The sequence below is a fragment of the Gossypium arboreum genome, chromosome 8 (assembly GCF_025698485.1).
Source record: "Gossypium arboreum isolate Shixiya-1 chromosome 8, ASM2569848v2, whole genome shotgun sequence".
In the NCBI taxonomy this organism is placed as follows: Eukaryota; Viridiplantae; Streptophyta; class Magnoliopsida; order Malvales; family Malvaceae; genus Gossypium; species Gossypium arboreum.
In genome coordinates, this window is record NC_069077.1 from 11,161,158 (window position 1) to 11,176,634 (window position 15,477).

Below are 15,477 nucleotides of genomic sequence, written 5' to 3' on the forward strand. Positions count from 1 at the left end.
TTCTAATTAGGTAGAACTTTTGAATAGAAAAATTGACGGTTTTCTTGGTTCTTCACAGTTTGACCCAATAATGCAATTCAATGCAAGTAGAGGAGAGACGAGAAATTCAGAATACCCATTTTATAGCCACATCATGGAAAACAAACAATTAAATTATATGGGTAATAATCCTCAACCTCAAAATAATCCTTATAGTAAAACTTATAATGCAGGATGGAAGAACCACCCAAATTTCTCATGGGGAGGCCAAGGGAATCAGAGACCACAACACCCTCTGGGTTTTCAACAACCACCTTACCAGCAGAAAAAGAAGTCTAACATTGAGGAGATGCTAACAAAGTTTATCTCGGTGTCAGAAACTCGCTTTCAAAATACCGAAGCAACACTTAAGAATCAACAAGTGTCGATCCAAGGGCTCGAAACTCAGATAGGCCAACTCGCCAAATTAATTTCTGAACGACCACAAGGTAGCCTACCGATTAACACTGAATCTAACCCAAGGGAACAACTCAACACAATTACCATCCAAGACGAGGAAGGGTTAGTTGAACCTGAACAAAAACCAAGGTAAATAATTGTGGTAAGTAAAGGTAAAGGCGAGGTAGACCACAGTGAGCAGAAATCGGTAAGTAAAGAGTACAAACCACAAGTGCCATACCCCAATGCGACAAGGAAAGACCGCACAGATGAACAATTTGGTAAATTCCTTAAACTATTAAAAAAATTACACATTAACTTACCATTTATTGAAGCTCTTTTGCAGATGCCAAACGCAGTCAAATTCTTAAAGGAGCTTTTAGCAAATAAACAGAAGTTGGATGAGGCATTGTATGTGGAGTTAAATACAGTCTGCTCAGCCATTCTACAGAACAAGCTTCCCAACAAATTGAAAGATCCAGGGAGTTTTACGATTCCTTGTTTAATTGGTAGCTTAAATGTTAAAAATGCTTTGGCTGATTTAGGGGCTAGTATTAATGTCATGCCCTACAAAATGTTTAAACAATGAAGTCATGGGAAACCCAAACAAACTAGGATGAGTATTCAGTTAGTCGATAAAACTATCAGATTTCCTGGAGGCATCATTGAAGATGTACTTGTAAAAATTAATGAATTTATATTCCCAATCGATTTTGTTGTTCTAGAAATAGAAGAGGGTAGTGACGCACCTCTAATTCTAGGAAGGGCCTTTTTAGCAACTGCTAGAAGCGTTATTGATGTCGGTACAGGTGAACTCATACTTCGTGTGGGTGATGACTCAGTTACTCTTCAAGCTCGTAATCCTATTAATACTGGCCATGTGGTGTAACCTTCTTTACAGGAAACACGTTCGAAGAGCACATATGAGCCTTGCTCAAGTAACAACAAAGAACCCATCTATGAAGAGCGAAGGCTACAAATCGAGGAACTAGATGAATGGCGAACACATAAACCAAGGACACATGATAAACCAAAACCATACTATGAAAAGCTCAATATTTCACAAAATCAACTTAAGGTTAGAGACAAAGTACTACTAGATGCAGCAGACCCTCGTATTGCCACTTCTGAACCTAACAGAGCAACCCCGCTTACGGTACTCAGCATTTTTCCATACGGTACAGTCAAGGTAATTCATCACAAATTCAGCACTTTTAAGGTAAATAGTACTCGTTTAAAACCTTATTTTGATGAAATTGATAGCAGTCGCACCACCATGATCACTCAAAAGAGAGGTAAGTCGAGTTTAGACTCTAAATAAATGCTTCTCGGGAGGCAACCCGAGCACTAACGGTGTTAACTTCTTTAAATTTTAGTTTTTAACATTTAATTCACTAACTGAGTCACTGAACACAGGATTTTTAGAACCACACGGCTAGGCATACGGGTGTGCCATAGGTCGTGCCCATACCACGGGAGGCAACACAGTTGTGCGATACGGCCGTGTGAAAAGAGAGCAAAAAATTTTCCCTAACACGAGATTTGATAAGTTGTCACGGTTGTGCGACATGGCCGTGGGCAATCCTACCAAAGTACCACGGGCGTGCGCCTGCATACACGGGCGTGGGAGAAGCGAACGAAGAATGACATGACTGTGCAACATGGCCGTGTGCACCAATGCACCTAATTTTGAAAACCATGAAACGCGCGGGCTAAAATGAGGGCACACGGGCGCGCCCCACGGCCGTGTGCCCCAATTTCTTTATAAACACCTATTATTTATTTTTACTTTTTTTATCTTTATTTATATTTTGAAATTACTTTTTATTTCCCTTTAATACTATTTTTATTTTATATTGAGATTTTATAATTTTTATTCGGCTATTTCTTTATAAGTAATTCTGCTTCTTTATATTTCCTAAAAGAAGTTCTTGATTCTATCATAGTTATAAAGAGCTCCAAAGCTCACTATTGCTTAGGAACTTGCAACTCCACTGGAAAAGGTTCTCCACGACTGTCATGTCCTGCCCGACCAGTACGATAACCTCTTTGCTGGACACTGTGGTTGTGGAACCCAACCTCGACCACCACCGGAGTATCCTCCTCCAATCTTATCATTACCTTGGCCGATTATTCTCCATAACTCCAATTCAAGGAGTCCATTCATCATTCAGGAAGTTTCACGTCTCTCCCTATCTTATGATCTTATATCTATATCGTCATGAATCTAACTTTGTATATTGAGGACAATGTACATCTTAAGTGTGGGGGGTCTTTTATATCATTATCAGAAATCCCTGAATTTTTTCTTGTTCTCATGTGATCTTCTCATACCATTATTAGAATGAATTTTGATTAAGTTATGATTTTTATTGATATGTCTTGAATTAAAACATAGGCATTTATGCATTGATCGTTTAAACTTTAAGACATTAGGAAATCAAGTATGATAAGTTGATTTTTGAGAATTAAAAATTTTTAGGTTGTTTTCCCCAAGTTTAGATATTATCTTGAGTTGAAATTCACAAGTTTAAACATCAAAAAGCCATAATTTTTGTGAGATCTTGAGCTTTTAGAGCATATGTTATTTCTTTCATACTCACTTTTATTATGAGTGCGTCAGTATTAATTTGTTATTCTAGAACTTGCTTGATTATGCATGTCAAGACCACACTATTTGATTTGATATGTCGAAATGATAAAGGCACTTAGGTTTAACCCACTCACTCCACAAAAGCTTACCTTCATAATTAACCCTTAGTGAACCCCTTTGAGCCTAACAAGCCATTAATTAATTTACCCTCAATATTAACCCATTATTGTTGAAATCCCTTAATTTTATCCCTATTTTTGTTGAGATTTGATTTGAATTAATTGCTTAGCTATGTTTTATTCTTTGTTGCAATAATTAAGTTCTATGTTATATGACTTGATCTTAAAAAAAAAAGGAAAAGAAAATAATACTTACATACATATTAGTAGTAATTCGTCGTTTTTTAGCTTGAGTGTTAATTCCATATTCTGAGAAGAAGCTCATTTGTATTCAACTGATAATTAGTTATTTTTCTAGTTAGGTGATTTTTTTTCAATTCAATCTCGATTTTAACTTTTTCTTTCAGCTTATGACCATACCCCCTAACCAAAGCCACGTTACAACCCTCTAAAGACCTTTTTGATTGATGTATCATCTCAATATATAGTGGTGGAGATTTGATTTTCGTGCAAGCCTATGGTAATAACCTTTCATATTGACTAATGAGTGCTTTATTTGATGTCCTCAAACACCTCGAGTGATTTTAGTGAATCTTTAGTGAGGATGTTAAACTCTGTGATATTTTGATCAAAGGTGATTACTTAGATGAGGGGGGACACCTATGTTTTTGTAATAAAATGCTCAACTTGGAATGTTTGAAACTTTGATGTACTTTTAATTGAATTTTTAATGTATGATTACTTGTGGATTATTTTGAGATATTATTGATAGGGATTATAAATTGAGAAGAATTTATTTTGATTGTGAGTTGAGGATTTTGCTTGAGGACAAGCAAATGCTTAAGTGTAGGGGTATTTGATAAACCGTAATTTATACATATTTTTATCCCATACTTAGCATATTTATGAATGGTTTCTCCTTAGATTTGGTGAATTCGATGCTCCTAATTCTTTAATTTCATGTTTTGTACTTTGGTAAGCATAGGAGAGTAAAAAAGAGCAAGAAACGAGCCGAAAACGGAGAAAATAGACCTACATGGGAAATCAACACGGCCTGGACTTCCTCACATGGGTAAGCCACACGCCCGTGTCCATTTGGCAGAATTGAAGCACGACTTACACGGGTAGACTACACACCCGTGCCTATTTAACAGCCTTGACCACGGGCTGGAGCAATTGCACACGAGCGTGTCACACGAGCGTGTCACACGAGCGTGTCCCTGACGAGCCCAAGTATAGTCCTATTCGGAAAAGGCCACTTTTGAGGGCTCTTAGGCATTTTAAAGTCTATTTAAACACCTAAGGAGGCACTTAGAACAGAGACACGGAGTAGGAGGTAAGGAATTACTCAAGGGAAGCCGACTGATCCATCTGAGAAGCGGGATTCATCGTCAAGACTGAAGATTTCCCTTCAATTTCCATTCAGGTGATTTGGGTTTTCTTTATGTTTTTTATTCATTATTCTTCTGAGATGTTTTCTTTTATAATTATGATCTAAACCCCCCTAAATACCTAAGGGGAATGAAACCTAAGACGGATCTTGTTATTATTATCTGAATTGTATGATAAATATTTGACTTGTTCTTAATTATGTGTTTTTAATTCTTGTCTTAATATTCCAGGATATTGATTCAAGTTAATGCGCTTATTCAGAAGAGCAAAAGTCCCTGTCTAAGAGTAAATTTGTCATAATTAAGCGAAGTTGATTGCACGCCTAGAGATAGGGTGACAAGATTTTGCCGGATTAGGGTGAAACCTAATAAGGGGATCCATAGATCTAGTTAATGTAACACTAGGGCGTTAATTAGAAAGAGATTTCAATTAATCAACCTAGGGTTAGACGTTATTAGTCTCGAGAGAGATAATAATATAACTTAGGTATTTCTATGGATCAAGTCAAATGAATAAATCGTCTGATTCAGAGTCAAATAACAAGTAAAGTTTAGGTAGATTTTTCCTTGGGTATTGTCTTAATTAATCTAGTTTTCCCAAAAGCTTTTCCCCAATTTCTCTCTATGCACTCTTAGTTTAGCTAATTAGTTTAGATAAACAAATCCCTTAATTTTTAGGCTAGATAATAAAAAGAAAGTAATTACTAGTACTCTTGGTTCCTTTGGGTTCGACAATCCGGTCTTGCTAAAGCTATACTACTGTTCGATAGGTACACTTGTCTTTATCGTGATAATAGTTAGTGTTAAGAATGATTAATTATAAATTTTTAAAACCTGTCGCGAATATCACGTATCAATTATTGAACCGATTTCTAACCCTAAACATTTCTAAATCAATTTTGAATTTAGTTTAAACCCTAAAACCCCCCAAATCACGATCAAAATTTCCCAAATCGATTTTCCTTTCCCCCCCAAATCCCTTTAAACCTAATCTATTTCTAACCCTTAAACATTAACTCATAACCCTTCATTTTTTCCCTAAGCCCTCCCCAAACCAAGCACCCATCAGCCTCGCCAACGTGGCAAGTTGACTTGCCACATCAGTTGGTTAACTTGCCATGTCAGCAATCCCATTAACACCCTAACGGTAACCTTTAATCAGTGACTATTTTGTCACTTTTTTATAACGTTGGTGACTGTTTCGTAAGTTTTTGAAAGTTGAGTGACTGAAATGAAATCTAAGTGACTGTTTTGTCAGCTACCCTAAAATTGGGTGACTGTTGGTGTAATTTACCCTTTGAATAATTCTATACCATGACTGTTTGTATCCATCCTGCTTATCACTTGGAACTTTTCTTTTTGTTTAGATAGGGAATACATAACGCAATTGCATTTTGTGGTGGTAAAAGTTTTTGAGCTTTATAGCTCTCAATAATGGTGACATTATAGTTTTATCTTTAATGGTGTGACTTTGTACAAGTTTTCACCTCATCCTTTAGATTAATAGGAAAGATTGTGGTTCATTGATGATGCCACGTTGGAAAACAATATTTTTACCAATTCAACTGATTAAATTATTAATTTAAAATGGTCCTTAAACTTCAAAATATTCTAATTATATATTCAAGCTATCGAGGTTATATCAATCAAGTTATCTATTACTAAAATCATTAATTTAACTATTAAATAACATATCAGATCTTATGTGATATAATTGAAGATGAAATATTTGAATAAAATTAGATATCGTAAAAATGAATGCCATGTTTGTTTCGAAGTTTTCGAAACTGCAACATATATGGTAATAAACAAGGTCATGCAGGTGCAATGGAGACTTTATCAACCTCAACTATGTATTCAAGGGTTGCAAAGGGTGGAATCTGGACACCCGTTCCCAAATCTGCACCATTTTCTCCGAACCCCAAATTGGGAGGAACTATGACTCTCCTTTTGCCTCCTGCTTTCATTGATCTCACTATATATTCTATCCCTTCACACATTCCTTTGGTGTAAGGCCTTGATCCCATTACCAGAGCAAGTGGCTTCTTGTCTCCATCAAATGTATCAATAAATACTTCACCTCTGCCTTCAATTTTCCCTTTTAGATCAAGCACTACCAAGTCTCCATTCCTTGGAGAAGCCCCTCCACCAATTCTCAATTCATAGTACCTGTTTTTAATACATATATTTTTAGCCTGATAAAATGCTCCCAATGGCCATATACTATTGTCATAGACGATGAAAAGAATATATACCTTATACCATTGGGCAGCACCACCTCTTCTTGCTTCTCAACATCTCTAACCAAAACAATGAGTGCGCTTAGTGAAGAAACTACAATTTAGTTTCATTTTCTACAATTAATAAGATATTATTCCCAAATATGTAGAATTCATTCTCCTTTAAATTTGTGTATATATATATATATTTTGATCCAAAATCTTACCATTACCAACTCAATGATTTGAAAGGCCAGAAATAGAAAGTCAAAACTGTAGAGGAGAGTTTAGAGTGACACACCTTGTATTTGCTTCTTGTTCAGAAACTTCAATGCGAGTCTTAATTTGTTCAGAGATGACTCCAACAGCAAGGAAGGCAGCCCATGCAAGGCCAGCACCAAGGCCGAAGCGCCTGGTCAAGGAGGAAGCTATCCAATCAGTGGTTTCAACAGTGGTGGTAGGTTTGGGGGGCTTTGGTTCTCGCACAGTTACCGGTGGTTGCTGCTCAGATGAAGTTGTGGTTAATTTAGGAGATGGTGGTGGATTGGGTGGTTGTGAGTTAGGAGGAGGTGTTTGCGAGGAAGAAGAGAAGCGAGGAGTTCTTGTTAGTGGGTAAGATAGAAATGGTGGAGAGCTAAAGGAAGTTGCCATTTACAAAACTTTGTTTCTGAAACTAAGCTACCTGCGAACAGAAATACATATCGTCCTTTCTTTTCTGAGTAGCGCTGGTCCCAACTTATCTTTACAAGGGATAAGATTTAAATTTTGTGATTTTAGGTGAGATTTTTTTTATTAACTAAAATTTATATTCTCTCTGTTGAAATTCCAAAAATCTAATTTGATGATGTATTGAAAATATCAAACACATAAGGCTTTATTGTTAAAATAAAATCGCAATCGGTTATTTTTGGTTAGGTTAAATATTCTTTCAAAATTAAAAATTCTTTTCAAAATGAAATTTTGGTTGGAGAGTGAGTTGCGTGCGTGGAGAGTTTTGACACTTTCAAGGTGATACGTGTTTGTTTAATTTTAATTTTAATTTTCAAAACGTCAAACAAAATTGATTTACTCATTTTAAGAAGGGTATTTATTTTTAATAAACATCGATGTAATCCTACCCGTTACCATAAAAGATTCACGACCATATTAAATTCAAATATTGCCTCATTTTTATTTATGAAAATTTTTATGTCATAAAATTTCAACCGACTTACTACCACAAGTTAGTTTCTTTGAATCGGTTCTTTTTTTTTTAAATAATTTAATTTTCTTTAAACTAAATTAAAATTAAAAATTAAATGCAACATAATTTAAACTTAAGTAAATTAAAATAGTTAAAAATTATACAAAAATTGCACCTAGCTATCCGCGTGAACCTTTCAGCATATGCCATCGAACCTGTTTCACCCCAAATGGTTTAAGGATTAAGATTGTAATTTTTCCTTTTCTCTCGTGAAACCTTGTGAGCTCATCACTTTTTATTCCTTTTTTTTTTTCATTTCTTCTAACCTTAACCTTCTTCGGCCAACCGTCATCACCAAATGGCTCCTTTTTGCTTCTTCTTTTCAAATTTCACTTCAAGTTTCCCAATAAGCTTTCAAAATCTCGAGATTAAGACCTCAAAGCATTGAACAAGGCTTTAACGAATCTCCATCGTCCACTGTCAAATCATCACCATATTCCACCCGCAACTTTTCTTTAACCAACCATGGCTCAACTGTTCAAATCATTGAACTGGGGCCCCGAGTTCTCCAACTTGTGAAACCCGAAACGGATATAGGTTTCTTCTCTTTTTCTTTTTGTTTGTTTTTCTAGTTTTTGGCTATTAACTTGCTAGGGTTTTTTTTTAGGTTTTGTTTGGGGCTTATGAGTTGTGGCATATGATGTTGTGAAGCTTGAAATGAGGATTTCTGTTTGAAGGGTGAAGGTTAATGATGGGTGACGATGGTCGAGGGCCCATGAGTGGTGGTTTTGTAGAAGCTGTTAAATAAAGTTGTTACAATAGCTACTAGCATTTAGGGATTAGTTATTGGTAATTAATATTAATATTTGTATTAAAAATACTAGTTAGTTACTACCTATATAGTATAAAAGTAAGAATGCTGTAGCAGCAAAAGATATATCAATCAATAGATGAATGATTCAAATTATTATTCCCTTTCTCTTAACATGGTATCAATTGCTATGATTTGGGGCTTTACACTTGTTTTTCATTTTTTGCTTCCCCTCATTTTTTCTTTCCAATTTTCTTCAATGGCCATCCTTCAACTATCTCTTATCAATGATTTTCATCATCCTTTCTATCTCCATCCCTCTGATAGCCCTGTAGCTTTACTTGTCTCTCATCAACTTCTTGGCTTAAAAAATTACAATGTCTAGAGTCGGTCCATGTGCATTGCTCTCCTCGCTAAAAATAAACTTGGCTTTGTTGATGGAACTTGCTTGAAAGTTGATCTTCCGACAGCTCTTCACCCACAATGGGAACGTTGTAATGCGATTGTCCTCTCTTGGATTTTAAACACCTTCTACAAAGAACTTTCTCTGGTATTATTTTTGCTTCGAGTGCTCCCCTTATTTGGCAAGATCTTCAAGAACGATATAACAAGATTGATGGTTGCATAACTTTTGTATCTACATCAAACCATTACTTCTCACACTCAAGGTATTTCTTCCATCTCAACTTATTTCACAAAGCTCCAACCTCGTTGAGATGAATATGATGTTTTAGTCCCTTTCACACCATGTAACCGTGATAATGTTTAACTAACTTCTGGACATCTTCCTCAACAGTGCTTATTCAACCTTATTCTACTATGTCTAGTCAACTCTTGCTTATTCAACCCCTACCTTGGGTCAATCAAGCCTACTCCATGCTTGTACAGGAAGAATCTCAGCGTCAGCTCTCCTCCACCTTGCCTTTTACCTCTAATCCTATTGCTCTTTATTCCTTAGCTACTCTTACTGGCCCTTCCAAGTGTAGGTTCAATGACAATTGTGATCACTGCCATATCAAGGGCCACAAACGTGAAAAGTATTACATTCTAATTAGTTTCTCCTCTAATTTTAAGTTTATAGGAAGAAACTTGTTGCTAGTCATGTTATCTCCTCAGAAGATCCACTTGAATCTGCCATTGCTTCTTCTGTCAAGGCTTCTTTCACCCTTATTTTAACCTCAGAACAATATCAACAACTTCTTACTCTTTTATAAAAGGACTCTTCTATTATTGTTACACTCACATGGCATGTATGCCTTCCGCCTTTGCATCAACTTCACTTGGTTGGATCCTTGACACAAGGTTCACCAATCACATGACCTTTGATTTTCAATACTTACATTCTTTTGTTTTTCTTGCTTCTAACAGTTCTTGTGTTCAATTGCCTAATGGAAAATCAACTCCTGCCACTTACATTGACACTCATATCCGTTCCTCCCATCATATGTTAACCAATGTTTTATATGTACTAGATTTCAATTATAATTTAATTTCCATTTCTCAATTCACAAAAGATCTCAACTTTTTTGTCTCCCTTTATCCCTCTTTTTTCCTTTTACAAGACCTTTGTAGTGGAAGGATTATGGAGATTGGTAAAGAGCATGTAATACCCTGAAAATTTTTACAATAAGATATTATCATTGATATAGTAAAATAAGAAAATAAAGTGACAAAAAGGGAAAATTTTGAGTTATGTCAATATTGGGAAGTATATTATGATATATTAATTCAAGAAAGGACTAAATTGTAAAAGAGAGAAAAGATTTGTTGCACAAGAGTAAATACTCAAAATTTGAGGGGTTAAAGTGTAAATATAAAAAAGTTGAAAGACCAATAGTGTAAATATTTTAAGGGTGGAATGTCTAGAAACTAAGGAAAATGGATGAATTAGGACCAAATTGAATAGGTCATGAACTATGAGGGACTAAATTGTAATTTTACCAAATTAAATGATGACTCAAGGATGAAATTTTAAAAGATAATAAAGGGCAAAATGGTCAATTGGAAGAGAGAGAAATTTAGAAAGTAACAATGATGGTAGAGCTATTTTGATATTTTATAATTATTTAATTAGATAAATATTATTTTATTAATATTTTAATAAGATATTTTATTATTTTTTTATTGTTATTTTATTAGTATATAAAGAAAGAAAGATAAGGAATTCTCATCCATCTTTCCCATGCAAAACCAACGTGAGAAGAAGAAGAAGAAAAGAAGTTTTCATTTCTTTACAATTTGGTCCTTTTACCAAAAATTCACCATTTTTACCCAAAAATCAAAAGAATTTCCATAGTTACCAAGAGAGAAAAATGTTAAGGAGACTATGGGAAGTTAGAATATCAAGTTGGATTCAAGAAATGGAAGCTGAAGGAGAGAGAAAATCAAGATGAAGATTGAAATCAATAGAACAAGGTAAGAACATTATGATTTCAATATATTTTTAAGTTTGATATTATTGAAAAAACATGGGATTAATGTTAATGTAGAGTTTCCTTACATATGGTCCTATGTTCTTGATATGTTGTGAAGAGAAAATAAGAGAAAGTGATAAGAAATAGTATAGAAAAAGAAAATAAGGGTGTTATAAACATGATAATTAATATCTTGCACTAAAACAATTTTGGAAAGCAGCAGTAGTCTAACTTTGAAAAATCACCAAAAATTTTAGAAATCGAATTATAGTATGAATAAAATATTAAATTAAAACTTATCGAGTGTAGTTTCTTATGGAAGAAATTATGTAAGCAATGGAATTGTAAATCATGAGATATAATAAATGTTTTGAGACAAGGTCAGAATGATTTCGGGTTCCCCTGTTCTCACTTTGGAAAATCATTAAAAAATGGGTAAAAATAATTAGGGGTTTAAATTTATATGTTTATAATATTGAATAAGTATATTCAAGAGAAATAAATGGGAACATCATTCGAATTCTGTAAGAGGAGATAATTAATTTTTAGTGAAGAAGGGTCAGAATTGTCAGACAGCAAAACAGGGGTAACTTTAAAGAATAAAATGTACTTATTGGCTGAACCAAAAATTCTAAAAATTTTATGGTAAGAAGATATATGAGTCTAGTTTTAGGGAAAGTTAGTGGATCTTAATTTTGAGTTCTATAGCTCCAGATATAAATAATTTAGTGACTATGACACAGATGGACAACTTGAATATTCATAAAAGTAAATAATAAAAATTATAGATAATGTTACTTACAAGTGTGTTATATACATTAAGGATGTGGAATGGAGAGGAGGAGGAGGAAAATATATATGAATAGTCAGCTAGCATGGGTAATTTGCATGTTTTAGGCTTAGGGACTAAATTGAATAAAAGTAAAACTTCAGGGGGTAATTTTGTAAAAATGTCAAAAATGACCAAATTGAAGGGAATGAATTTTATTATTATTTAAATTAATAAATTGAATGAAATTATCAATTTAAGATCGAGTGAAAATTGGGAAAATGGTAAATTACCAAAATGCCCCTGATTCGCCAGGTAAGTTTGTGTAACTTGAATTATATTCTTAAATGCTTGAAATGTATGTTATTGATGTGAATATGATTTGAATGTTCATTGTATGAAAATTGATGAAACATTGATATATTTGATAAAAATAAGAAGAAATCCCAGTTGAATGAAAGGAAAATTAGATGGATCTCTGAAAAGGAATTGACGGTAAAAAGAATCTAGCCCGGACGGGTGATCCTATCCTGATATAGCCCTCCCAAAGAATATGTGTAAAATGGATTTAGCCCGGACGGGTAATCCGAATTAGGGTCTGAATTTAGCTTGGATTGGTAATTCAGATCCAAGCTCATTAGAATAATTGTCGTTGCAGGAGATTTTGCCTAGACTGGTAATCTCGACAATACTCTATGAGTTTATATTACAGGGGATTTAGCCTGGACTGGTAATTCCGCAGTAAGGATGAGGTTCACGAGAGTGTGCTCTCTGAAATGAAATGTGTAAGACCATGGTTGAAAGATACCATGGCAACGTGATATGAAATGTGGAAGACCATGGTTGAAAGATACCACGGCAACATGACGGGAAATGAATAAGACCATGGTTGAAGGATACCATGGCTGCGTGACATTAAATGAATAAGACCATGGTTGAAAGATACCATGACAACGTGACATGAAAAGAATAAGACCATGGTTGAAAGATACTATGGCAACATGACAGAAAATGAGTAAGACCATAGTTGAAAGACACTATGGCATCATGTCAAAGATAAATAAGACCGTGGATGGGAGACGCTATGACATCCATTGAACAATTGATATTCAGGTAATATGGATCAGATGACAAATGGTTATATGAAATAGTTGTGTGAAATGTTTACAAAAACTGGTCATATGGAAATATATATACAAAATAGTTGTATGAAATAATTATGAAGATAGATAAACGAAATAAGTATAAGTACATGAAATATAATTTATGTTAAGTTTGATATAAACTATTACCTAATAAATGTACATAAAATATATGGAAATGATGGACCATGAAATATTGATATAATGAAATGAATGATATATACTTATGAAGAAACGGTAAGAGAATGATATGTTTCATGACATGTACATATATGATTATCTTTGATATGTTGATACAAGAAAATTATGTAAGTAAAGACAATTATTAAACTCAAGTGTGACATGTCGAGAAAATAAGTATATCAATGTTGAATTTATATGAAATATGTACTAGTATATTAACAATGTTGTTGTTTGATGCTTATACAAGTGCCAAGCTGTTGATTGAATGGTAATATATTTATTTATACGATGCATTGAATCGGTAAGTATTTAATTGAATTTTTTAGGTGATCTGCAAATTCTAGTAATGCTTCGAAACCCTGTTTTGACGATGGATACGGGTTAAGGGTGTTACAAAGCATGGTGGCCTATACTTCTTTCAACCTCCAACATACCTACAAGTACCATTTCACCTCTTGTCACATCCATTATTATTCTATTGTCTACTATTTCTTCCTTTCTAACTTTACAAAATGATCCTAATGTGTGGCATGCTAGACTTGGCCACACCTATATCCACAATGAAAAAATAGCTCAATTAAAGTTTGTTTTACATGATCTCTATGATTTATCTTCTTGATCTATTTATCCATTGGCCATGTAATGACCCAAAAGTCAATGGTGTCGAAAAATACAGTCCCAAGACCTTATTTTCGTAAATTGAGCCTGTAAATATTTTTACTTAATATTTATAGATTTATTTTATAAGAGAATTGAATTTTGGATAGATGAATACGTCGGATTAGTAATTAATTAAAGTATAAGGACTAAATCATAAAAGTAATAGAACTTCATCATAAAAGTAGTAGAACTTCAGTTACTAGGGATTTCTATTAATTAGAATAGGCTTAAGGACTAAAGTGAAAATTATACCACTTGGAAATTTAGTGGAAGGGTGGCTTAATGAATATGTATAGAAATTATGTTATAAATATATAATTTAAATGATAAAACGTATTAAATATTAATAATAAATAATTTGATAAAAGTGAAGTGGGATAAAAGAGAAAGAAAATTCTTCTCTTTTCATTCTAATATATTCGAACCATTGAAGGAGAAGAGGAAGACAAATGACCTAGGGTTCTAAGTTTTAAATTTATCAATTATGCAATTTAGTCTTTTTTTTTGTAATTTTTATGATTTTGAGGTCATGGGAGCTTAAATTAGTAGCTCATGTATCAATTTATGAAACTGTTAATGTTTTGAGAAATTGTCATTATTGATTTCTTGAAGTTTTAGGCATTAAATTGTTAGATTTTGAACTTAAAGGTGAAAAAAATGACTAAATTGTGAAATTAATTGATTATTTTGTAAATTAGAGACTAAAATGCATAAACTATAAAATTTGTTGTGAAATGAGAAATAGGAGGTTTCTAATTGATTATAGTGAAATCAGATTAAAAATTGGAGTTTTAAATTAAAAGTTATGCTAGTTCTAGTTTTAGAGACTAAATTGAGTAAAATGTGAAGTTTGCATAAATTTGCAATTGTGTGTTAAACTGATTGTATATTGATGGTTTTGTGTGTTTATGTTAATCCGTAGCTAACGTTGATCGGGATTCCTCAAAAAGGAAGGGAAAAGATAAAGTCATTGACGAATAGATCAGAGTTTACGGTATGTATTTCTATAATTTAAAACCTATTTAATTTCCATGTTTTTATGTTATTTTACAATGTGCGTCACTAAAGCAAGTATTCGTGGATAAATTGAATTAATTTAGAGTATGTAAGACTAATGTTGAGATAAAGACCATATTGAATAAAGTAAGAAGTTTTAAGTTAATTGAAATTAGACAATTGATGTGAAATCGAATTGAAGTATATTGTGACATATGATAATTAAATTGTTTATGTATAATTTAAATTAAAAATTATCGTGGTCGGGCAATCCGGGGTGGTAAGTCGTTGTTGCTAAGTAATCTAGGGTGGCAAGTTATTGTTGCTAGACAACCTGAGATGACAGAATTGAGCTGAAAACCATCATTGTCAAGCAACCCGGGGTGGTAAACCATCATTGCTGGGTAATTCGGGGTGGCAAGTCATCATTGTCGAGCAACTTGGGATGACAAAATTGAATTGGAAACCATCATTATAGTGCAATCCGAGATGGTAAACCATCGTTGTTAGACAACCGACTATGTGAGACTAAACTTTTAAACTCGAAATAGACAAGAAATAGTAACGCAAAATTATACTT

General features: G+C 33.7%; 1 protein-coding gene across 1 annotated transcript; it reads right to left on the reverse strand.

Moving 5' to 3' along the window:
- Positions 1 to 6,221: 6,221 nt before the first annotated feature.
- Positions 6,222 to 7,500, reverse strand: LOC108468128 (peptidyl-prolyl cis-trans isomerase FKBP17-2, chloroplastic-like). The gene is made up of 3 exons (XM_017768989.2): positions 7,041 to 7,500; positions 6,776 to 6,820; positions 6,222 to 6,689 (listed from the first exon to the last, which is right to left on the reverse strand). Exons 1-3 carry the CDS (start codon positions 7,388 to 7,390, stop codon positions 6,335 to 6,337), a joined length of 750 nt encoding a protein of 249 aa, XP_017624478.1. The 5' UTR covers positions 7,391 to 7,500; the 3' UTR covers positions 6,222 to 6,334.
- Between the last annotated feature and the right edge of the window lie 7,977 nt (positions 7,501 to 15,477).